The 23131-nt window shown below is 52.2% G+C and overlaps 12 protein-coding genes across 12 annotated transcripts; 6 read left to right on the top strand and 6 right to left on the bottom strand.

Moving 5' to 3' along the window:
• Window positions 1–1641: 1641 nt before the first annotated feature.
• APUU_10330A (uncharacterized protein) lies at window positions 1642–2199 on the top strand (the record flags this gene model as incomplete). Its single annotated transcript, XM_041699597.1, has 1 exon — window positions 1642–2199. One exon carries the CDS (start codon window positions 1642–1644, stop codon window positions 2197–2199), a length of 558 nt encoding a protein of 185 aa, XP_041549696.1.
• Window positions 2200–3155: 956 nt separating this feature from the next.
• APUU_10329A (alpha/beta hydrolase family esterase) lies at window positions 3156–4093 on the top strand (the record flags this gene model as incomplete). The annotated part of the gene is made up of 2 exons (XM_041699585.1): window positions 3156–3314; window positions 3374–4093. The coding sequence occupies 2 exons, from the start codon at window positions 3156–3158 to the stop codon at window positions 4091–4093; spliced, it is 879 nt and encodes a 292-aa protein (XP_041549695.1).
• A 59-nt stretch (window positions 4094–4152) lies between these two features.
• Window positions 4153–5460, bottom strand: APUU_10328S (uncharacterized protein; the record flags this gene model as incomplete). Its single annotated transcript, XM_041699574.1, has 1 exon — window positions 4153–5460. One exon carries the CDS (start codon window positions 5458–5460, stop codon window positions 4153–4155), a length of 1308 nt encoding a protein of 435 aa, XP_041549694.1.
• A 254-nt stretch (window positions 5461–5714) lies between these two features.
• Window positions 5715–6713, bottom strand: APUU_10327S (NAD(P)-dependent alcohol dehydrogenase; the record flags this gene model as incomplete). Its single annotated transcript, XM_041699563.1, has 1 exon — window positions 5715–6713. The coding sequence occupies one exon, from the start codon at window positions 6711–6713 to the stop codon at window positions 5715–5717; it is 999 nt and encodes a 332-aa protein (XP_041549693.1).
• An 848-nt stretch (window positions 6714–7561) lies between these two features.
• Window positions 7562–9322, bottom strand: APUU_10326S (uncharacterized protein; the record flags this gene model as incomplete). The annotated part of the gene is made up of 1 exon (XM_041699552.1): window positions 7562–9322. The coding sequence occupies one exon, from the start codon at window positions 9320–9322 to the stop codon at window positions 7562–7564; it is 1761 nt and encodes a 586-aa protein (XP_041549692.1).
• Window positions 9323–9691: 369 nt separating this feature from the next.
• On the bottom strand, window positions 9692–11119 carry APUU_10325S (uncharacterized protein; the record flags this gene model as incomplete). Its single annotated transcript, XM_041699541.1, has 1 exon — window positions 9692–11119. The coding sequence occupies one exon, from the start codon at window positions 11117–11119 to the stop codon at window positions 9692–9694; it is 1428 nt and encodes a 475-aa protein (XP_041549691.1).
• A 786-nt stretch (window positions 11120–11905) lies between these two features.
• APUU_10324A (uncharacterized protein) lies at window positions 11906–13851 on the top strand (the record flags this gene model as incomplete). Its single annotated transcript, XM_041699530.1, has 9 exons — window positions 11906–12117; window positions 12171–12223; window positions 12268–12485; window positions 12536–12856; window positions 12908–13032; window positions 13091–13391; window positions 13453–13552; window positions 13609–13729; window positions 13782–13851. 9 exons carry the CDS (start codon window positions 11906–11908, stop codon window positions 13849–13851), a joined length of 1521 nt encoding a protein of 506 aa, XP_041549690.1.
• A 223-nt stretch (window positions 13852–14074) lies between these two features.
• Window positions 14075–15025, bottom strand: APUU_10323S (uncharacterized protein; the record flags this gene model as incomplete). The annotated part of the gene is made up of 1 exon (XM_041699519.1): window positions 14075–15025. One exon carries the CDS (start codon window positions 15023–15025, stop codon window positions 14075–14077), a length of 951 nt encoding a protein of 316 aa, XP_041549689.1.
• Window positions 15026–15522: 497 nt separating this feature from the next.
• Window positions 15523–15974, bottom strand: APUU_10322S (uncharacterized protein; the record flags this gene model as incomplete). The annotated part of the gene is made up of 2 exons (XM_041699508.1): window positions 15523–15700; window positions 15754–15974. 2 exons carry the CDS (start codon window positions 15972–15974, stop codon window positions 15523–15525), a joined length of 399 nt encoding a protein of 132 aa, XP_041549688.1.
• A 564-nt stretch (window positions 15975–16538) lies between these two features.
• On the top strand, window positions 16539–18669 carry APUU_10321A (uncharacterized protein; the record flags this gene model as incomplete). The annotated part of the gene is made up of 2 exons (XM_041699497.1): window positions 16539–16605; window positions 16736–18669. The coding sequence occupies 2 exons, from the start codon at window positions 16539–16541 to the stop codon at window positions 18667–18669; spliced, it is 2001 nt and encodes a 666-aa protein (XP_041549687.1).
• Window positions 18670–19009: 340 nt separating this feature from the next.
• Window positions 19010–19707, top strand: FPR1_1 (FKBP-type peptidyl-prolyl cis-trans isomerase; the record flags this gene model as incomplete). Its single annotated transcript, XM_041699486.1, has 6 exons — window positions 19010–19146; window positions 19239–19306; window positions 19361–19421; window positions 19477–19497; window positions 19562–19603; window positions 19650–19707. 6 exons carry the CDS (start codon window positions 19010–19012, stop codon window positions 19705–19707), a joined length of 387 nt encoding a protein of 128 aa, XP_041549686.1.
• Window positions 19708–20793: 1086 nt separating this feature from the next.
• APUU_10319A (uncharacterized protein) lies at window positions 20794–22999 on the top strand (the record flags this gene model as incomplete). Its single annotated transcript, XM_041699474.1, has 2 exons — window positions 20794–21276; window positions 21338–22999. 2 exons carry the CDS (start codon window positions 20794–20796, stop codon window positions 22997–22999), a joined length of 2145 nt encoding a protein of 714 aa, XP_041549685.1.
• Between the last annotated feature and the right edge of the window lie 132 nt (window positions 23000–23131).

The raw sequence follows: 23131 nt of genomic DNA, 5'->3' as shown, positions 1-23131 counted from the left end.
GGCACCAGGGCTCTCCAGTAGCACGTTAAGCTGAGAGTCGGCCCCTGGCTGAGAAGCCATGAGGTGGGTGGCACCCTGGGGAAGACCTGCATCTCTTGATCCTGTTCAGCTCATCAGCGAACGGCACAGTTACACTGTATGTCTGGGTCTTGCCCTCCGGAGCTTTGTGCAGCCGACATCGCAGCACGTCCACCATTCATCAAGAGCCACCTTGCCTCCAAGTGCATGGTCCCTGTTGGGCCGTAGGACAGACTTGTGATGCAGAGCGCCCTGGCCGTAATCAGGCAATCCTGGGCCTCCAGGCTTTCTTATCCCTGTCATGACGAGGTTTAACCAATGAGGAGTTCTTTGAATCCTATATTTGCTTTTGGGTTGCTTGCGCGATATCGCGTCAGTCCGGCAGGTTCGTGTCCTTCGCCACGGGCCTGCATGAAGCTACCACTGCGTTATATTGTACCCAGAAGTTGGAGCCTGGGGCATCTGGTGACCGTCGTGAAGCTGATGTAATGATGGGTTGTCCAGCATACATAGGTAAAATTGATATCCTGATGCGATGGGGTCAAAAGTATATTCGAGACAGTATACCGACGTATCGACAGTGGGTATGATAGAGCTGGGCCGTGCTACTACAAGAGTACAACTTCGACCGATACCCTTGTTGTCATCAGAGAAGGAATCATGATTGCGATCAAAGGACGACGCGGATTAGGGCACGGATGCTTTAACGATCCTTCCATTATTCCACGAGCAGGCCCTCCCATTGCCATTTCGTGCTCTTTCATAATTCCATGTATGTCGTCACAGAATGCTAATTCGCAGTCTACACAAAGATATCTAACAAAGTGGCCCGGGTTCATTGAGTGATCCACTTACCCGTTAGCCACCGGTGGGCATGAACATTTACGACCACCACCGGAAATCCATTCATCTCAACGCAGTATTACACGTGCGCCCTCTCGATCTATACCAGAGATGGCATTGAAGAATGCTTGGCCAAGGGGTGATTGCTTTAAAGCTGATTACGCAGCAGGTGAATGTCTCGAGGCTGGGGCATAGATACCACTCCCTCCATTCAACGCCGGCACCAGGTATGTGTTTCAAAAATTGCAACTAAATTATTAAATTCTAGGCCCTGCGCCAGACGTTCTCTGAAGCCATTAGAAAAGACCGCCAGGAGGGAGCTGCGCTGGGATCTGGGGTGTGCCGTCACACTCAATACTTTGACGTCTTATCTTTGCGACAGGGAAGCTCATTGTATACAGTCTCAGATTCAATGAAGGCTTGGAATATTAACACTGCAATCCTTTCCTCCATACAAGTCCTATCCACTCATTGTCACTCGACAGGTTTCAAGATCAAAGAACAGCAGCTTCACCCGCGCAGTGAACAAGGCAGTGAAGGGCTCAGACCCCTGTATAAAGAGCGGCATCCAATCAAACGATGACGGACAAACAGCTGTTCACTGTCTACAGGCTAATCTGGGCCAACGTCCGCAAAAGCAAAGCACATTGAGGAGGGAGTGTATAAATATACGGTCCATCCCGCACGACCCAGTCCCCGAACCAGCTTCTTGCAACCTTCAAATCCAGACACTACAACACCAACGACACCACAACTTCCACGACTCTGGGACTGTCCACAATGCCCAACAATACCCAGAAAGTCGCATACACCGTCTACCCCCCGCCAGGACCCCCAAAGGCCCCAGGGCCCCCAAAAGCCCGTATCTCGCACCAACTCTACCTCGGAATCAGGCCCGCCACCGAGAGCGCCCCGGCCCATTTCGGAATCATCGTGCGCTTCCCAGAGCAGCACCCCGATGGCGGCGACTGTACGTGGTACCACTGCTTGGGATCTGGATCCAGTGAAGACCCCTATCGGCGCGCCGTGAATTCGCCAAATTTCTTCGAGGACAAGACGTTCAAAAGAAGGGTGCCTATTGGCGCTCTGCAACAGACCCAGCTTAAAGCATTCTTGCGGGCGTTCAAGAAGACTAGACCACAGCCGGCCGAGTTCTTTGTCTCCAGCTTCCTTTACCGGTTGGGTCGGGTGGGTGTGCTCAAGGAGTATGAGCTCGTTCACTTTCTGAGAGAGCTGGGGGTGTCGCTTGAGGGGCTAGACAGTGACCCAGAGTATGAGTCGGATCCGGACCTTGAGAAAACAGTTACTAGTCCGCTTCCTTATCCCTCTGAGATCTGATGCCGTTTTTTAATGTTTCTTATATGTATGATACCAGGTCCGGAAGCGTCTCTTGATTTGTCTTTCTTTAGCATATATTATGAATCATCATTGTAAGCCTTGTTTCAAATCTTGTCCCTCTAACTCGTTCTTTGATGTAGAAGTAGAGAATGTATGCCGTTTCAATAAAAAAGAGACGTGAAACATGATATTGTGCTCCCTGCATCAGAGATAATTGAGAACAGCCAAGGCAGTTGCTAGGCGGTTGTATCAAGAGCCTTTATTCTTGCCATATTCTCCAGAATGCCGAGGCATCTAATGAGTCGTTCCTTCCTAGAGTCCACGTAGATGTCGCACCTTCCTGTATGAATTGCGTTCCTATAAATCTGAGGAAGGAGCGATCAGATATTGGACCTCATGGGAAGGCACTACCTGCCCATCGCTCTTTCCTAGTATAGAATCAGATATTCCAATATAGGAAGGAGGCGCTGAAGGCCCGGACACTGGAAGGAGCGACGGGGATGTAGTTACCTCTAGTACCGATCTCGCAGCCATACTAGTATCTCTACCAAGTATGAGTACACATGAATGTTGAAACAAGGGAATGCAGGTAGAAAAATGGCCGCTGCGGTCAAATTCTGATCGGTAGTCTGGTTTGAAGTTCCATTCCCGGTACGCACTGGCCATCAACCAGGCTAATAGCCCTCTACCCCCTACACCCCATCCCAATAGAATCAGGACTTTCACCCATTCTGCTACTGCCCAGGCGCTATCATGCCAAACTCCAACGACATCAACTGCCGAAGTGCACACACATCTGCCGAGCATCCCTGCTCATAACGAGCAAAAATACCAACATGGCCTCGGTTGGGACTCCGTAACTGAAACACCAAGGCCTCAACCTGATACAGAAGCTGCATAAAGCCAGCCGTTTTCCCCAGTAGTTTCGCCCTCATCTTGCATGTTTTCAGAAAAAAATGAAGCTCCCTACCCTCTTCCTCGCATTTGCATCTGCCACCGCGGCATCCGCGGCAGCCCTAACCCAAGTCCTCGACTTTGGCGACAACCCAGGGGACAATGAGTTGTGGATCTACGTTCCCGACCAGCTATCTGAGAATCCAGCTGTCATCGTCGCGGTATCACCCTCCTTCCTTCAACCACATAAGGCAACGTCCACGCTAAGTAGACTATGTAGCTCCACGGCTGCCTTGGCTCCGCAAATGACTACTACAGCCAGACAGACCTCCCCGCTGCCGCTGACGAGAACGGCTTCATCCTCGTCTACCCGGGCTCCCACGATGACTCCAACTGCTGGGACGTGGCGACAGAGGAATCGCTTACCCATGGTGGGGGAAGCGACTCCCAGTCTATTGTGAATATGGTGCAGTATGCGCTGGATGAGTATAGCGGTGACAGCACCAAGGTGTTTGCGACAGGCTCCTCGTCCGGCGCTATGATGAGTCTTGTCCTGGCCGCGGCGTACCCGGATGTCTTTTCCGGGATAGCGGCGTATAGTGGCATCCCGTATGGTTGTCTACGCGGTTCACCGGGCTCCTCGCCAATCAGCGCTGATCAGGCGTGTGCGAGGGGAGAGGTGAGTAAGACTGCGCAGGAGTGGAAGAGTGAGGTGGAAAAGGCGTGGCCTGGGTTTAATGGAAGCTATCCCAAGGTGCAGGTGTGGCATGGCACCGCGGATTCGGTCGTATTGCCGAATAACTTCGACGAGGAGGTGAAGCAGTGGTCCGCTGTTTTTGGTGTGGATGTGACCGAGGAGGAACAGAATAGCCCGCTGGCTGGGTATACGCGGTCTATCTTTGGGGATGGCAGCCAGTTTGAAGCATATCTTGCAGAGGGCGTTGGACATGTGGTGCCGACGCAGGTCGACTCGACGCTGCAGTGGTTCGGGCTAGTATAGGAATCATGATTCATGAATTAAATAGTCTATACAGAGAAAGTGGTATATGTATACAAAAGTTAAGTCCACTTGGGCTGTGGACAGGTCCCCAGGGCCTTTGCCCTTGCATCAATCCTCTGCAGCATCCAGCCAGACCCGTAGCCCTGCCTTGCCTCTCCCAGTCGGGCGTCTCTCCCAAAGACACACATCCCATCGGGCCTCCTCGTGAACTGCAGGCAATTGCGGTCCTTCTCGCAGAGCTGCCTGCAAGCCTCGACGCTCCTGACAACCGTCCGCTCCTCCTCACCCTCATTATCCCAGTCGACCAAATTGCCCTCGATCATCCGCGGCCGGTTCATCTCATTAAAGACATCTTTCCAAAGCACCGGCTCTTTCGCACCATTACTACTCTGCCTCGCAACAGCACCCTCCATCTTGGTGATATCCCGGATCTCATCCGGCTTAAGATGATGAAACGACACAGCAGGATAACACCACGGGGTACGCCCATACTTGCCCGCAAAGGCCTCAATCTCCTTCGGCGGCGCAATCTGGAGTATCGGCCAGCTCCATTCCAGATTCACCCCTGCGTCCCGCAGCAGCATCCCCAGCACACAATCGCCCGCCCACTCGGACTCGGTAACCGAGTCCCAGTGGCTGCGCTGCGTCTCGATCAGCTCCGCTGCTTTGGAAATCGCAGGCCGGCTCAGTACGAACCCGCTGCCGCCGTGCGCGAACAGCACGTCCCGGATCTGCATCTGGTTGCCCATGTAGTAGGGCTTCGTGTAGTCGAGGCGCTCGAGCCAGGAAAGCAGCGAGGACCAGAGGATGTATGTGTCGGCCTCCATGAAGACGTACCACTTCAGAGAGGGTTTGTTGAACAGCCGGAAGGTGTGCTCGATCATGGGCACGAATTTCCATTTGTCCAGTTTCCAGCCTGGGTTGGATTTCCCGAACGGGGTTGATGGGTCGTCGGATAGGTCGATTTGGGTGAGCCCATTGCGACCGTAGGACTTGACGCGCGTATAGAGGTTGAAGTCGGGGAGTTGGTGCAGGTGTGAGGATTCGTTGTACAGCACATCGTGCACGGGGATGTCGGCGATTTCCTCGTCGTAGTCGGACCAGACTATGTAGTTGGGGATACAGCGCAGGGTGGTGTTGCGGTGGATGGGCAGTTTGGAGTTTGCTTCTGTCACACCGGTTTTGAGCACCAGCACCACGTCGGACAGCCCGGGTAGCGACGGGCAGTCGGCGGGGATGCGCCCGTTGATGGAGTAGACGGGGCTGTCGGGGTGGTAGTGGTTGTAGACGGCGTAGAAGTGTAGCAGCAGCACGAGGGCTGCGAAGATATAGAGGCGCCGGTACGCCCGTTGTGACAGCGACAACATCACATCCGACAGGTACACTACGATGACAGGGATGACAGGAATGTACAAGTGACACTGACAGCAGTGACAAGCAAGGGATAACTTTCGACTTAATAGATTCTGATCATGATCGACAGCGTCGTCATCACTTGGCGTCATCGGCACAAGCACCAACCACGGTTCGTGGTCCCAAATCCAACCAACTCCTCTGAAGTCACCCCAGTCCCCACGGTCCCTGAACTACTGACAGAAGACTGCTAAAGTCTTAAAGGGGCTTACTGCGCCTCCAGCACACCCCGGTACCGCATCTTGCCCTCCTCCAGCGTCTGCACGCACTCCCGGACGCCCTTCTCTGTCAGCGGAAACTTCACCGACATGGGCTTGATGCCATGGAAGGCTGCAAACTCGAGCATGTCGCGGTGCACCTGGCGCGCGGCCACAATTCCCCCCTGCACACGCAAGCCTCGCACCATTAGGTCATTATGCGGGAAAGTAAAGGGCTTGTCCGAGACCGTGAGCGGCGAGATCGTCGCCCGCGCATCCAGCACCGCCAGGTAGAGCTGCCAGTCCGGCAGCGCGCTCGTGCTCACAATCAAATGGCTCAGCTTGTGCGCTCCGTCCAGTTTCAGCTCCTTTGCGCCCTTGGTCGCGTGGAACTCGTGCGCGCCCAGCTTCAGCGCCTCGTCCTTCTTCGAGTCCGTCCCCGAGAACACCACAACGTGGCATCCCATCTTGTTCGCAAACTGGATCGCCAGGTGGCCCAGCCCGCCTATGCCCACTATCCCCACGGTGCTGGTGGGTTTGACGTCCGCGCAGACCATCGCGTTGTACACCGTCGCTCCGCCGCACATCAGGGGCGCCGCGGACGCGTTATCCAGGGCGTCGGGGATATTGAATAGAAATGCCTCGCGCCAGACGGCGTGGCTCGCGAACGACCCCTGATCCAGGTCTGCTAGTCCGTACATCTTGCGCTCCGGACAAAAGGTCTCCCAGCCGGACAGACAGTGGTGGCACCAGCCGCAGCAGTCGTGCTCGTAGCCCCAACCTACGCGGTCGCCCTTCTTCAGGGACCTCACTTCCGGACCGACCTCCTCGACGTGCCCGACGCCCTCGTGGCCGAGCACCATGTCGGCGGATTTGTAGTGCAGGTCGGTGCCGCACACCCCCGAGTGGGTGACTTTGACGAGCACCTGGTCGCGCTGAAGAGAAGTGGGTTTCTTGGATTGCGACTCGACGATCCCGTCGGAGGATCCTTTGTAGACTGTGAATGACATTTTGACTCGATTTCGAATAACTCGAATAACTCGGTTAACTCGAATTGAACTTGACTGGTAGAGCTTACGGATTTGGCGAGTGGGTGGTGAATGCCCTTAAGTATACTTCATGACATCACGATCCCTTCATCCATTCCAAATTCTTCGATTGCAGCAGCGAAGGAAATGGAGGAACCAGCATGACCTCATGGGACTGTGGACCACCACCCTCTTGAACCCTCCTTATGAACCCCTCGTCAATCGTCATGCCCGTTCATGCTAGTTCATTGGTGCGCGTGTTCAAAACCGCAGTCGAGACTCTCAAATCATCCACACCGACAACCCGAAAGGTCGGCATTCCACGGCTGCGTCCAGGAACTGCAACTCATATTTCTGATCGTCGCTGTTACAGCCGATAGATGTCATGGTTGAGAGATTTTGACCGAGGTTGAGTCGCGTGGCCGGGTTTGCGACCGTGAAAGCTGCGACCGCGACCGAGTCGGTCGGCATCATTCGAGTTGGCGATGTGACGAGTCCGATCGAGGGGTCGACGGCATTCCGATCGCCGATTGCACGAACTCAGAGTCTCAGCCGCACGTTCTGGTCAGGATCGCGGGGTCAGGCTTCATTCTGCCTGGCGTCTTTCGGTTGTATGCGGCCTGCCCGACTTCTCTGTAGGTGATAATTTCAAGCCGTGCGTTGCCAGTCGGAGTGGATGTGTGGCAGTAGAACCTGTAGTCCACGGTCCAGTTCAGGTGTTGACGGTCACAAATAACGGACAACGAAATAAAATAAAAAGACAAAAACTCAAGCTATCTTCACTCTCGTATCTATATACTCAAGCAAGGACCTTGGTGGCAATGACACACTCATGACTCTACATCTATAGCCATAAGGTCCTCAACTCGTCCCAGCTCTGCAGCAGTAACACAGTCCTTTAGACTCCCAAAGTGCACCCCTCGATGCACTATCCCCGGTGCGTAATGCGCATACTTAGCCGAGTTCGTCATCAGGTTCACCACATCCTTCCTAATCGCCGACTCGGAGATCATACACCAGCATGTATCCGTGATGATATCGGCTCCAAAAGCTTCGACGGTGCTGATATATCCAGCAGCGCAGGCTTGCGCGTAGATTTGCCGGTTCGTAGTGATTATCATCTGCACCGATGATGCTTTACGCGTGCCATCGCAGAGTTCGCTCAACCGGGCGAACTCTTCCAGAGAGAAGTGCGGGTTTCCCAGCGAGACAAGCCCAACTGTCTCATCGCTCGCCGTGGTAAGCTCATACAAAGCAGCGCATAGGTTCCTCTCCGTCAGCTGAACCCGCCGCAATCCAGCCGGATAGAACTGCGCTGCTTCAGGTGTCACACCAGCAATATGGAACATAGGCGCCGAAGCCGTCGTAGCAAACGCCGCGCCAAAACCCTTCAAATCAGACATCGTAGGCTGGCTCTTCATCCCCTCCAACCCCGTAATCAAGGGAATCTCACCCCCTACGACCTTGCCAACCGCATACCCCAGTAACGGCCAAAATGCATCTTCCATCGCAAGCACCTGGTCTGGCCTTACAGACACTTCAAGGCAAACCACAGGAACCCGACCCTCGCCCGTCTGCGCCCCAGCAAGCGGCGCCCTCCCTGTCAGTGCAATACAAACATCAATCAAATCCGGATACTTCTGCGTGCGCGCCCCAAGCACACTATTCGCAAACACCACCGCATTCGACTCCGCCCAGCCGATACTCTCTCCAGCCTGCGGGACGGAATCATCTAACAAGTACGGCGCACAGGTGAAGCTATTTGTCGCGCCCATGGCGACATAGCTATTCGCGAGCTTGTTCGCTTCCCGCGCGAGATCCTCGTCCATGCCGAGCTCGCGCCATCGCCGCTGGTCGATTGAGATGGAGTTTAGGGTTGTGGGTACGGCAACGCGCGCGTGCTGGGTGAGGAATGTTTGTGCGATGAGGTTGCTTGCTGGGCCGGTGTAGATGCAGGCGTCGATGTGGGCGCGCGAGACCGGGGTGAGTTGGTGGGCGTTTTGGAGGTGTGCGTATTGTAGCAGGATTTTCATTGCGAGGGATGCGGCGGTGCCGTTCGAGCCGCTTAGGATTGCTTTGTCCGTTGGTGTTAGGTAGATGTGGTTTGTGATGTCTGGGTTTGGTATTGCGGTTTGGGGTAGTGGCGAGTCTTCCGGTTGTGTTGGGAGTCGTGCTGGGCTGCCTAGGAGGTCGGGGTAGTCGGAACTGCAGGTAGAGATGTATTTCTGCGATCGCAGAGTGTTGAATTGCTCTGTGCTGACTCGGTAAACTGGGATGGAGAGGTTGAGGAGTGTTTGTGCGACGAGGACTCCTGTTGTTACGATCTCTTCGGCGTCTCTGAAGATGAGCGCTGCAGGGGCAACTTTGTTCACCAGCAGTTCGATCATCACTAGACTTCCACTGCAGGATCCGCGAGTTGAGGGTAACACAAGGACCCGGTCTTTGATGTTTTGGCCGAAGAGAGGATGGTGGTGGTCGATGATCTTGCCTGTGTCCTGTCCGACGCCTCCCCAGAAGCTGAGAGGCGTGGAGGAGTAAAGCACCTCATCTGAGGCGGAGCCGTTGACGATGGCTTTTGCTGCTATCCTCATGTTGTCAAATGGTACAGTTCAGCGGGATGTTGACAGAAGGAAGTTTTCACTTCACTCTCCAACTTCTCCAACTCCTAGCACTCTCGTTCTTCTCTCGGTTTCTACAGCCGCTGATAACCGAGTCCCAACAAAAAGACACTGCCCCTCGTTTATATTCAGGAAACAAACATTACACTGTTTATTATCGGTTTTCACTTGTTTCTTGTTTCATGATATGGTTGGAGGTGAGATGGTATCGAAGGCCAAACATGCTTCCATAGCTTTGTTTTCGTCTATATATATACATCAAAGTGAGAAAGCGATCATCATATGCTGAAAATATTTTGAATTCGTCCAAAATTTTCATACCTTTCATTCAATCACACCGAATCACTCTGATCTATCCTTTGCCAGACTTAGTATCCCCGATGGTCCAATGTCAACTGCGACATCCAACGCCGACGCCCAAACAACATCCGGATGGGCAACAAACAACCACGGCGGATCCTCCTGCACTCTCCTCAAACACTTCGCATACGCCCTCGCCCTCTCTTCATAATGAATCTTCCTCTTCGCATCACCGAATAACCTCTGCACCTCTTCATCATGGTATCCCAACCACCACGTATTCCTCGCCTCACTCGACACTTTATCATCCAGCACCCGGAACGTGCTATTCGGCGTCGAGTCAAACAACGCAAGATCCCCAATCTGTTTACGCAGGCCAATCGAGCGCGCATACTCCGGTCTATTCGTCTCAATTTCAATTGAAACCGTAAACCCAACTGCTTCCAGCGAAGCCGCGACGAACCGCGAGATTTTCACCGCGTGCTCGGGCATCCACTCCGGCGTACGGAAGATAATGGGCGTACCGGTGCCAAGATTCTTTAAGAGAGACCTAGCTCGTTTGGGGTCATACGGAATCGGTTGCAGGTTTGCCTCTTGGAATCCGAGATGAAACGGACTTACAATCGTTGCGGCTGGGATAGCGAAGCCCTGGTATACCTCCTTCACGAGAGCGACACGATCAACAGCGAGGTTGGCAGCAAGGCGGGCATCGGGTGACTCGAAAATTCGCGCTGTGCAATTCAGGTAAAACATCGCAGATAATGTGCTGGTTATCCGGCCCCAGCGGAGGTTTGGGCTGAAGTCCAGGACGTCCAGGTTGTCGGCTCTTTCGAGGTTGAGTGCGACATCGACCTGACCGGTTTGAAGAAGATGCAGTCGCTTCTCACCATTTGGCTCATGGGTAGCAATGATTTGCTGGGGCGTGGATGAAGCTTTATCAACGAGTTCCAGTATCGCATGTCCAATGTCATCTACGCGTTCGAACTCCGTTACCCTGTACGGACCGGTTCCAAGCACAGGTTTACCGGCGGTGTCGATTCTCGACGGCCAGAACTCGCAGAAGATATCCAGGATATCGGCGATTGGGTCAGGGTTTTCGACTCTCACTGTCTGATCGTTCACTGCTGTGAACGTGGTGTGCTTGAAGTACCGCGCGTAGCTCCATCGCATACCGAAGTAATCTCGCGAGTCGAGGAAGCCATTGATATATGTAACGACCTCTGATGCGGTGCAGGGCTTACCGTCGTGGAAAATGGCGTTGTCGCGGATATGAAAGTGCCATGTTCGACCCTCCTCAGATTGCGTCCAATGGTCGAAGAGAGCAGGCTTGACGGCGCCTTGCGGTTGCCATCGGAGTAGCGGTTCAAATACCAAGCTTTTCAGTGCCACTACACTGTTGTCATCTGTTACTTGTGTTGGCAGTCGGAAGTCGACATTTTCGAGGACAATGCGGAGTGTTTGTCGTGCCATAATGGGGTTGCAAGCAAAGCAATACTCGCGAGCTCGAGAAATCTCCTTGTTTACTTATAGTTGTTGCCAGCCGATCCACATTATCTACTGAAACCCAAGAGCGTGAACAGGCAATAAAAAGCGGATGAACTCCGACGTTTTGGATAGGGTTGGGATGCCACCATATAAGACGGCACTGACGGCAGAAAGCGGAATGGAACCATTGGCCCATTGGAAATACTGGTTTTCTGAACCATTTAACCGCATCATTGGGGGTTTGGGTCTCCAATATTTGGAGTACCTAGGTGACTACTCATGACTGTCGTTGGTGGGGGAGTGAAAGCTGTGATGCCATAGCGCGATGTAATCGCAGCATCGCGCTATTCGAGTCAGACTACTGCAAAGTGAGGAATATACTGCTCGTAGGCAAGTCTGATAGGCCGTGACCGGCAGCTGTATCACGACATGGGGGACATGGATGCTGCCATATAAAAAGCGGGCTGCCTTGCGTCCTTTTGCAAGCTTCACGGCGAGTTAGTGGTAGGAAATAGCCCCTGCCACAGCAGATATTACCCCAATTTCAGTAGGTCCACTTGGCTGATATAAATGTAGGTCTCTAAGAAATTGATATGATATTAGGGGCTCTTTTAAGAGATAATCTCCCATGCAAAATGGGTGGACAGGGTTGTCTTTCCACGTGGTGAAGCAGAGTTCAAGTGGCCATATCCAGAATATTGAGAAAAAAATAACATCCTATATAAAACGGCGAACAAGATTCGCAGGATATTGTAAGTCCCTGCAGCCACCATGGCGACTAGAAAGGAGATCGGTCCTGCTCCTGCGTCAGACACGAGCCCCAAAGACAACAGTTTGGTTACCACCGACGAACGGCCCATTGGTTCGCACGCTGAAGCTGCTTCTACCTCTACCTGGAGACGAGTTGCTGGTCTCATTTGGGACACAGCTGAAGGTGACCCGGAATACCGCAAATATGTGCAACGACTGGATTTTATCTTTTTGTGGGTTCACCTCCGTGACCGTTGATCTGATCCAGGCAACTAATATTTTACAGCCCGACGGTATGTCTCGGATACTTCATCAAATATCTGGATCAGACGAACTACAGTATGTAGAACCCCCTCTACTATGTATATATGCTGACCCGCAAGGCAACGCATTCGTTAGTGGCATGCAAGAAGAGCTCAGCCTCTACGGCAACGAGCGCAACTGGTTGAATACCTGGTTCAGCCTTGGTATCATGGTCGGCAGCGTTCCATCCCAAATGACCCAGCTCAGCTTCGTCCGTCCGTCCATCCTAATTCCCTGCTGCGAACTCGCCTGGGCTGCCTTGACGGTCGGGATGGGATTCACTAGTAATATCAAAGCAGTTCGTCCAGTCCCTTCTTGGCCTTTGAAATCCGAGATGCTAATTTTTAGATGTACGGTCTGCGTTTCCTCATCGGGCTATTCGAAGCCTGCGCATTCCCTGGATACATTGCCATGCTGGGCAGTTGGTACGGTCCTAAAGAACTCACCAAACGAACCGCCATCCTGCTACAAGTTGAGTCGATTGCAAGTATGTTTAGTGGGTATCTTCAAGCTGGACTGCATAGTAGTATGAATGGACGGCATGGCCTTGCTGGCTGGCGGTGGCTGTTTATCTTGGATGCGATCATATCCGTCCCTGTCGCCATTTGGGGCTTCTTTGGACTGCCGGATACTCCCCATACGACCAGGGCGTTTTACTGGTCTTCCGAGGTAGGAATACCCATGATATACATCGGAGGGATACTGACAACTGTCTCAAAGCATATTCGATACGGTATCGAAAGGATCGAAAAGATCGGCCATCGAGAGCAGCCAAAATTCACCTGGAAAGAAGCAAAACGGGTCTATTTGCGCTGGGAACTTTGGGTTTTCGTCGCTACATACACGTACTACCCATTCCGAAAATTGTCCAACGAAAGGCTCAAATATACTGACGGGGACTAGGATGATCGCGGCCTGTCACACAGCAACCAGCTACTTCAATCTGTGGCTGAAAGCCGCCGGATACAGCGTCAGCAAAATCAACACGCTCCCAACAGGCGGCAATGCCCTCGCCATCGTGACTACGATTACGTGGGGAATTTTGGCGGACCATACAGCGCAATATTACTGGTTGATCACAGGGCTTCTCCTCACGATGATGTTGTCGAATATCTTGCTTTCGGTGTGGTATATTCCTAAGGGAGGGTTGATGTTTGCATATTATCTTTCTTATGCAGGGTCGGCCGGGACACCAGTGTTAATTGTAAGTTTCCTCTACCTCTGCCTTGATTTGACACCATGTGCAATCGTTCTAACGGTAGCAGAGCTGGGCGACGCGGGTTAATGCGAATGATGCGAGCTTGAGACAGCTTCTGGTGGCTACTGCGAACGTTGTTTCCTATGCTTGGGTGCTGTGGGTGCCGTGTAAGTCGGCCAAATCAGGAACTACTAGATTAAGGGCTAATGTGAGTATGATTTAGTGGTTCTATTCCCAACATATGATGCGCCGAAGTATAAGTACGGGTATCAGATCTTGATATTGTTCGGTGGTCTTGCGATCATCAGTGTCACAGGCTTGTGGCTTATTTTCAGGAGAAAAAGGTAGGTCTTACTTGAAGAGCAGTTCTTATTAGAAAGCTAATTGCTTGCTCAGTCAAAAAGAGGAGAAGGAGGGTGGCCAGGGTGTTGAGGCTCAGCCAGCTAACTCCCAGGACATTAAGTAGCACTTCCCCGGTATTTATAAAACCTGTATCCTTAACTTGAATATTACATACTTATCTACTAATCTCAAATTTGGTCCAACGAAATGTTCAGCCTATTGGGAAACATGTGATTGTTCGCTTCGACCCGAGTATATGACGAGGCAGATGCGGGCCATGCTGTTCTCGAAATGTTCCTGCGATGAGCGCAAAGAGTATGGAGATGGCCCGTGCTAACTGAACAAAATTATATTACACCTGTATCAAATTGAACTAGCGGCAGCACCTTCTTGACCGTTGGTAATATCTTGAACAGGTATCCGCATTCCTTTTCAACTTCTGCACAATCCTTATCTGGCCAATGCAGGAAGACGCGAAATTCCATTGCTGGTTTAATTCGCACTAACTCGTCCAGCCATGGCGCCCAGTCATCCTTCCCGCTCATGCCCGGAGCGTGATCTGTCTCTCCAGTTAAATGCATCGTGAGCTTCTGTAACCCGGCAAGACTTGCAATAGCCTTACAGCTCTCACGCCAGGTGCCAGTATCATAGGGGACATCGTCGGCCCATGCGATATTGTCCTTGAAATCCCAAGTAAAGTGCAAGACACGAGTCTGATTCAAATGCTTCGGCGGGACCGACCGCCGGAGGTATAGAGGCGTGTCGACGTGGTTAATGTCGAATATATTGCTTTGGTAAAGCACTGGAATTGCCTCACTATATATCATCCGACATGTCTGCAGCAAGGGGAGCAGATTGGCCGGTTCTGCGGAATGAGGACTCTTCGGACAAAAGTAGAAGCCAGGCGTTTTTCCTAGGGTCAGAGGATCATATGTGCTCCCCCAGCACCAATGCCAGCCGGTGTCGAGCTCAGGATCCCACTCCTCGACACACTCGACGGCGAGGAGCTTCTTCGGGGCCCGAGCAATATGTAACAAACGGCCTCCAAGGAATTCGAACCAGATCTGTAGGCGGACTTCTGATGGTAAGTGGAAGAGGAGCGATTGAGACTGATCGAATGTCTGCTGGATAGACTTGCTAAATGGATTCCATGGATGAATCGGCTCGCCGGAGCGTGGATTCGACAATGCACGGGGCCGCACTTGGGGGAGCATTCGTGGCGCATTGGTTTTGCGGTCCTTCTGGGTTTTCTTGATGTCCTCGACGTTCCCACATCTCCGGCGCCTGCGAAACAACATCCTGCAACGGTGCAAAGATACAAAAGTGCAAAAATGCAAAAATGCTTACCCAGGGGCCTATTGGTGATAGGCTCCTCCAGGCTTTCGACGCTGTCGACGCGTCGTGGTACGAAGTGTGGCAGTCAATTCTTTCGGCGCTTATCGCAGACGCTACCGATCCATACATTACCGGACTCCCTCTTCCACGGAGTCCGCTGATGCGAGCTCATCCCCCAAGCCTCTTTTCTCTCCCCAAACATAATCCAAAATATGTATGACCAAGATGAGACAAATGTTGGAAAGTGCGGCCATTCCTACCTCGACAATGGCTGCCTTATTAGGACTGACTACCACTTTAACTACTGATTTGGGGTTTTGGTATTACTGAACAACCGAAAAGAAATCCCTGCAATATCCGTAAACAGTATTAATTCAGGCGTAAATACATAACAGGCTATCGCTTCGGAGCATCCATCAATGCAGAGAAAAGAAAGTAACACAAAGAACAGTGCTATATCCTATATGCTTGCCGACCGGTCACCAACAAACTTGCTAAGCCGGCCACGATCCAGAATCTGGGCTTCAGCTAAACGGCCAGTCTCTTTGACACTTCCATCAACAAGCTCGTAGCGAACTAAAGACGGAACGGCGTTGACATTCCACTTTGTCCGGTAGACGTTGGAGGGATCCTTCCACCTGGGGTGGTAGTCAGTATGAAGCGCACTGAAATGGGATATGGGGGAACATACTGATCTCTTTGGCCAACATTAATGAATGCAACCTGCGGCGCTTGAGGCGTGGAAAAGACTTCCTGTAGATGGGGTAGTGCGGCGACGACATCAGGACACCATGGCTTTCCGGTGTTGGGGTCGGGTGAGGCGTGAAAGGAGAGGAAGGTGACTGGTTTTTCCGCCGACAGCTGCAGAGCTGAAGCTGAGCTGGGGAGAGAGAAGTCCGTGATAACAGGCATTGTGGATAGTTGAAGTAGATAGATGGAGGATGGATTGTTTGTGGAAGAGGAGAGCAGAGAGTGGTAGAAAGTGGGATGGATTCCTCAGGCCGAACTCCAACCGGAGGATTAGGTAGGTAGTGACGCCCCACTCACTCGGCGATTGCGCTTTTTGCTACATTGTCATCAAAATGGCATTATTTTCGCTGGACCTTCCATTCAGCCTTCAATTATACCATTTCCCACAGCTGGACAGTATTGGAGTCACATATTCTTCAATTGGTCGACAGGAGGTCCGAGGTGCCGTCCCGTAACGCTTGCCCTTTCAGCAAAACTTGCCATAGACATGAGAAACAGCAACTGTAAGACCACAAAGGGCGGTGATTTGAACGACACCATCATCTGTACTATCTATTACTATCTCATGCATCTAAAGCGCCGCGAAAGATAAAACCAGCTTAGTTAGTCTATTTTGAATGGTTGAAGGTGGATGGTGACAGAAGTGGGACCAGCGCCCTTGAAATTCCACGCCGGGCTTGAATGATGTCCTGTCGCATGAATAAGCAGTTCGCCCTTGGAGTAACTATGCTCATAAGAAGGGCTGAAGTCGCAATATTATTCTACCTAGAGAGCAAATTATTCAATGGCTACTGTAGGTGAGCTCCGATCCACAGCAGCGGGCTTCGGAAGCCGGCCGCTGCTCATTTCGCCCCAGGGTGCGGTTCTGGATCTGCAAAACGGCTATATCCCGTTGCTTACGGACTTCACGCATGAGGACAAAGCGGCTAAAGGGTTGAGGAAGCGGACTTCCGATGATAAACCAGAAGAGCCGGTTTATTTTACGGCGTTGGAGGTAGTGCGCGATAATCGGGTGCTGCTGCTGACCGGTCCGAGTGGCAGTGGGAAAACGACATTTGCGAAATACCTTTGTTTCTGCTTGGAAGCGCACAAGCGGCAGACGGTTCGAGGTGTGCTTCGAAATGAATCGGGGGAGTTACATGACGAATTTTGGAATGATGTCGACATTTTGCCGTGTTATTTCGCCATCGAGTCCGGTGAAGCCCTAGAGGATCTGGTGGACGCTACTATACCCAGGATTCTAGATGTCTCAGGTAGCGGGGCAGAAAGATTTGATCAAAAGCAAGAGATCTTGTTCGTCATCGATGGAGGGAATTGGGTAACCGACGATGGTCTGAACGCCCTGACGAAGCTCGTCTCGTTGCTTGAAGGGCTAGACCACGCTCGCCTACTCGTTCTAAGTGACACCACGGCGTTGCGATCCTGGAAGCCGCCTCCTGGAATTTCTCGATACAATTTTCTACCGCTTTTACACACTCAGAGGAAGGAGGCCGTTACTAGGCTTGCGGGCATGGCCGCGTCGCAAGCCATCGCAAATGGAGGTGCGGCCTCAAACCCCGCCGTGTTCGCCCTTGCACTGCAGTCAGGGCACCCGGGAGGAGAGGCCGAAAATGTGCTTGACTCGTGGCTTTCCACTATTTCTCCTGATGGGATTGCCGCTATTGAGTTCGCAAGGACTGCCTTCGAACGGCTTGTCGACGTCAAATTACAAGATGACCACGGCACATCAGCCTCGGAACAACATATACTGTCTTCGGTTGGCGCCGTGCAGCAATTGCTGGCCGCTCGGCATTTGGAAACTTTGTCAGTGGAAGAGGCAGTTCATGTTTTCCATCGGAATTCGGTGACAGCAGAGCCTGTTATCCGAAGCTTATTGGTTCGACTATCCAAGTCAGGTAAATCGCATAACCTAGCAAGGGCCCTCGTGGAGGGCGCGGGGCATATTTCCCAGCGAGGTGCCCTTCTTGTGTCTACCCTCAGGGCAGAATGTGAACTGCTCCATGAGGAGATAACTGCCCATATGCTAGCAATCATCAACGAGGCTGCCCTTTCAGTCGGCGAGCGACAACAAGCAGGCCGCGTCCTTTCTCGTCTAGGTGATCCTCGCGATCTAACGGAACTCGCCAGTGTCCCTGGTGGAACATTCGTAATGGGGTCTGAGAGCCATCCCAACTCACAGCCTAAATCTCCTGTAACATTTGGAGGTTTCCGAATGGGGGTTTATCCTGTCGTCAATCGAGATTATGCCACCTTCGTCCAAGATACAGGCCGAGAATGGCGTAGTCCAGATGGCCTCGATTCAGAAAGACAGAATGCCCCAGCAACGGATCTGACGTGGCACGACGCAAGGGCGTATTGCAAATGGCTAACGAATCGATGGCGGGCAAGCGGCAAGATATCTCAAACGTCGTACGTCCGTCTCCCAACAGAGCCAGAATGGGAACGAGCGTGCAACGGCGATTATAATCAGCTGTCCGCGCAGGGTCCCATTTACCCATGGGGATTGGAATGGCGCGACAATGCCGCGAACTATGAGGAAACCGGTCTGAATAACACATGTGCCGTTGGATTATTCCCTTCAGGACGATCAGCGCACGGCTGCTATGATATGGCTGGCCAGGTGTGGGAATGGTGCACCACACTCTGGGGAGAGGATATGAGTACCCCGTCGTTTGGTTATCCGTGGGCAGATGACGGTCGTGAGTATCTGGATGCACCGGAGTCCGTCCGACGGGTGTTGAGAGGAGGGTGCTTCTCAAGTGGGCGGCTGAAGGCTTGTGGAACGTATCGGGGCAGCCTGGAGCCTGCTGGTTTCTGGAGAGGGAATGGATTTCGCATTGTAGTTGAAGATATATAGTGGTGTTCAATGGTATAAATAGTTCCTTGCAGTGGTCAGCTTGTCCAGAATAATGCACAACCCACATTAATGCAAACTTGGTGCTTTCACGGGAGCTCAATCTTCCGCTCTGACGCAGATTAGTGTTGAGAATTGAACTCAGCGATGAGCATCCTGCCTGGAGGTCGAGGGCAGGTTTGTTGACAGAACAACACAAGGGGACCAGGAAGTTGGCCAATCAAAGAAGAGGCGCTTAGGCGGTGGAGTGACTTGATTCCCTGACATTGCGGCCTCAGGCAGGAGGAAAATTGTATCACGACGACACGCGCTGCACTCGTCGACAACAATCCAGACTCGAGCAATGGGCGTCATTGACTTCATCAAGGACATTATCCGTCCTGGAAATGGCGTCGACTACCCCAAACAAGGGGACATGGTGACCGTTCACTATCACGGCTACCTATATGATCCGACGCGTTCGTGGAATAGGGGCCGACGGTATGTTACTGTGGGCAAAGGCAAATGATCTACTCCTCCTTGGCCTCTCATTTGCAGTCAAAATACAATTGTGTCTAACATAGCCAATACAGATTCGACAGTAGCATCAAGCGAGGCAGACCCTTCACCTTCCAGATCGGGATGGGCAAAGTTATCAAGGGTTCGCTTTTGGCCTTCGCGTTTTTTTTTTTGGATTCGCTACTGATGAAAACAGGATGGGAAGTTGGGATTCTAGGCATGAGCCTCGGTGAAAAGTCCTATCTAACCTTCGGCCCGTATGTTCTTCTGACCCTCCCTTCTCTCACTTGGCTGACGCGGCACCTGGACCAGACACTACGGATACGGCGCAAGGTACGTTGCACCTCTCTATTGAGTGGGTGTATTGAGTGTCATGATGTGTTGACATTTTCTGCAGAGGAGCTCCACCGTTCATTCCTGGAAATTCCCCGCTGGTCTTGTAAGTCCCACCTGAGCTCTTCGGACCGGATGCTCATTTTCTGCAGCAACGTTGAACTGCTGGCTATCAACGGGCGAACTGTCCAGTCTGATGACTCGGAGTAATATTCAGAGGGGATCCACCCCTGTCAATCCAATGATATGATCTGTCGTGGCGGGTTACATTCACTGGTTGTGAAGGACATGTCATATTTCTGCCTTTCCTCTTCCCCGCCACTGTGTTCACTGTGGACCTTGTGAAATGACACCCATTGGAAGCACCCCTCCCCGTGCGGAAGAGGCTGACGCGAAAACTCTCCGCGATCCCTGCTGTGATCCAATGGCGTCTGATTCTACCCAACCTGTTCGTCGTTCGGAGCTTCAAGCTGCGAGTCTACCCTCTGCCAGGAACACTCCCGCCAGGCGGCTCACACCGGATTCCCTCTTTCAGTAACTCGTCTTTATGCAACCTCGGTTTTCTTTGCCCCCATTATACGCCCATTTTCAAATTCCTTTGTGGGTTTCTTCCAGTCATGTGTCATTGTGTAGCTGTCCCAAATCTTCAGACAGCAACAAAGAACAGAGGCACAAAGGGATCTCAATCTCAACAACCGCACTCCTGTTTCATAAGATAAGAAAGTAGTTTCAATGCGGTTTCGCCGTTGTAGGCATATCTCTCATCGCACTCTGCATTGTTAACAATAGCTCATTGTCAACACAAAACGAGGTACCTAAGCAGAGCATCACCCTCTCAAGCAGGGCCAGGTGTCGCCCTGGCACTGCCCTCGGCGGGGTTGTTCTTGCCCCTCGTTCCCCAGATGCTAAGGCATCGAGCTCTGCTGAGTCTGGTGACAGCTGCCTGGACTGTTCCCTCGATCTCGAGTATGCGAGATGGTGACCGTTGCTACCTTTGATCATGTCCCATGTCTTTCAATCACATTCGTCTCCTGTGGTGTTGTTCCAGACAAGAGTAATTGTGCTATAATTGGACATGAACGAGCCTTTGAGGTCCCCTCGATCAGGCCTGCCAAACAAGGCCACATTGTGATGCTGCAGGTGTTTCCCTTCTGTTATAACCCACACTCTGTCTAGACGGGTGTCCTCCTCGATCTCTCGAATTTTCTCAGTAATTTCCCCCCCCTTCTTTTCTTCGACCCCCTTTCTATCGATATTCCTTTCCACATCTCCAGTTCCAAGGACCGAGGAAACAAAATGGTACAAACCCGGTCTTCAACACGGAACTCGCTCGACAGCGAGGATAATAACACCAACCAAGAGAATGCCACTCAGCACCCGAAACGCGAAGACGAGCCCGAACTCAGCGAAGTAGCAAAGGGGAAGCGTCCCGTCAAGAGATATCATTCGGACGACGACCCCGACCCCGATGAGAAGAAGCCGAAAAAGAGGAAGCGACTCCCCAGAGGTGGCCAGCGAAAGACTCACGTCTTCCATATCCCTATTCCAAATTCACGGGACCTAGAGATAATCCGCGACTGGTTCAAACGCCCGCTAGACCGCCAGTGCTGGGGCGTCATCCGAGACAATTTCTCTGCTCTGGAGGGGCTCTGGGCGGAGCATTACAAGTGGAATCTACCGACGACCAGGACTGAGATGGACTACGCGTTACTCGTCCGGACCATCTGTGAATATAGGAATATGCCTAGTTCTAACGGAAGGACTTGCGACCGATGTGCGGTAAGACTACTTCTCTCATACATTTTGCTTTCTTTTGCTAACGACTGGTTGTGCTGGAAAGGCCAGGGGGCAGACAGGGTGCCTGCACAACGGCTTTGATAGATGCAAAGGCTGTGTCCGCAACAGCGTGGCATGCACTATGACAGACAAGCGCACTGGAGAAACGAAAGTTCTTCTGGGGGACAAGTACATCAACGAACCTCTGTCAGATCCGGATGCGCTTGTGCAATGGTTTACCCCCGATCAGCACCCGCCTGTGCCAAAGCTACCGGGGAAAAAGCATCGTAATGATGCTAGTCTTGGTGGCCCAGTCAGAGAAACCCGTGCAGCTACGCCTGGTCCCTCTACCCAAATCTCCCAACAGGGCTTTGTTCGGCGTACTCGAGGGAATGCAGCTATGACGCGTTCACGGCAGCCCCGACTCCCTGTCAAGCAGCAGGATCCCACCGTCTTTTTGGGAAACAACTCGTACACAAATAAAAACTTCCTTAACTCACCGCTCTACCCAGACGAGACGTCCTTTGGGGATCAGCAGGGGATGGCATTTGCTGGACAATATCAGACGCATCCCGAGTACCCCGTGCCGCCAGAATCAACAGCCTTCAATCCTCATTTCCCACAACACGATCAGGGAAACAATGGGGCAGGGCTTCATCAACAGCTCGCCCAGCTCAGAAATAACAATGCCATGATGATGAATACGATTCTTAAACTTCGCGGTGAAGTGCGGAGACTCGGTGGCGACATAAGCATTGGTGTAGATGTGGTAGGACTGCAACCCATTCAACGTGCTCCTGCTACTTTGGAGGGCCCAGCTCCCTTTCCTGCTCGCCGGCAGTCACAGCTCGGGAATGCAACTACAGCCTCCCGCACCACCACTGTCACCCCTATATCTCCGCTTTTCGAAAACACCCTGGAAAATATAACGCCAACATCGAGTGGGTTTGAATATAACACCCAACATCAAACTCCGGCATCAGGGTTTCTCGATGCCAATGTGCATCGGGCAACACCCACATCGGCTGGATTAGAATATAACGCCGAACATCAAACTACCACTTCGCCATTGTTCAATTCCACTGCACATCATTCGAGGCCGACCTCGGCGCCATTACTCAATAGCATGTCGCATCAAACTCCAGCGCAAACGCTCTTCCCATCCGAACTACAAGACTTCGAACTGGATTCAGGATACGCAAGCTTTCCCTCAAACTTGCAACAATTTGGACGACAGGCCTCGGAAACCCCTGTCGACCCAGGTCTACTGGACTACTCAAACGACTACTCAAACCTTCTGCAGCTTGACACCGGAAATACACCGAATAGATCCCGACTCGAGTCCTACGACGCCACCGGCGAAGCTACATCTGCTCTTCAACAGGAAGGAACAATGAGGAGGTCACGACTTAGTGTAGCCGCCGGCCTTGAGCTGGGCGGTAATAGAGCTGAGGCACAGGAGGAAAACCGCGATCTTTCGCTGCGATCAACGAAAGAGAGGTTGGGTGAGCATGTTGAAGAGGTCTTGCGCGAGGAAGAGCAGAGTGCTTCCCTGGACCGCCTTGATGCAGGGTGGACTGAAGGGCCTCCGGTGCAATTTGGCCGTCTGAATGCTAATTCCAATGGAGTTCAGTCTGGGCTTGATCACGAGTCACGGCATGGGTCTCTAGCTATCGATCAGTTTGATCGCACGCTGTTTGGCCTATCGGGCGATTTGGACTTCTAATTTTATCACGATGCGATATGAAAATGTTTATGATGATTTCACGTCGTTGGGCGTTTTAAAAGGGAACAAGGTTTTGGGTTTCCTATTAGCAGTGGTGTTCTGGTATTGTTTCAACTTGGTGTTGGGTTTGGA

The sequence above is a fragment of the Aspergillus puulaauensis genome, chromosome 1, assembly GCF_016861865.1.
Source record: "Aspergillus puulaauensis MK2 DNA, chromosome 1, nearly complete sequence".
NCBI classification, from domain to species: domain Eukaryota; kingdom Fungi; phylum Ascomycota; class Eurotiomycetes; order Eurotiales; family Aspergillaceae; genus Aspergillus; species Aspergillus puulaauensis.
This window is presented reverse-complemented; position numbering and strand designations above follow the sequence as displayed.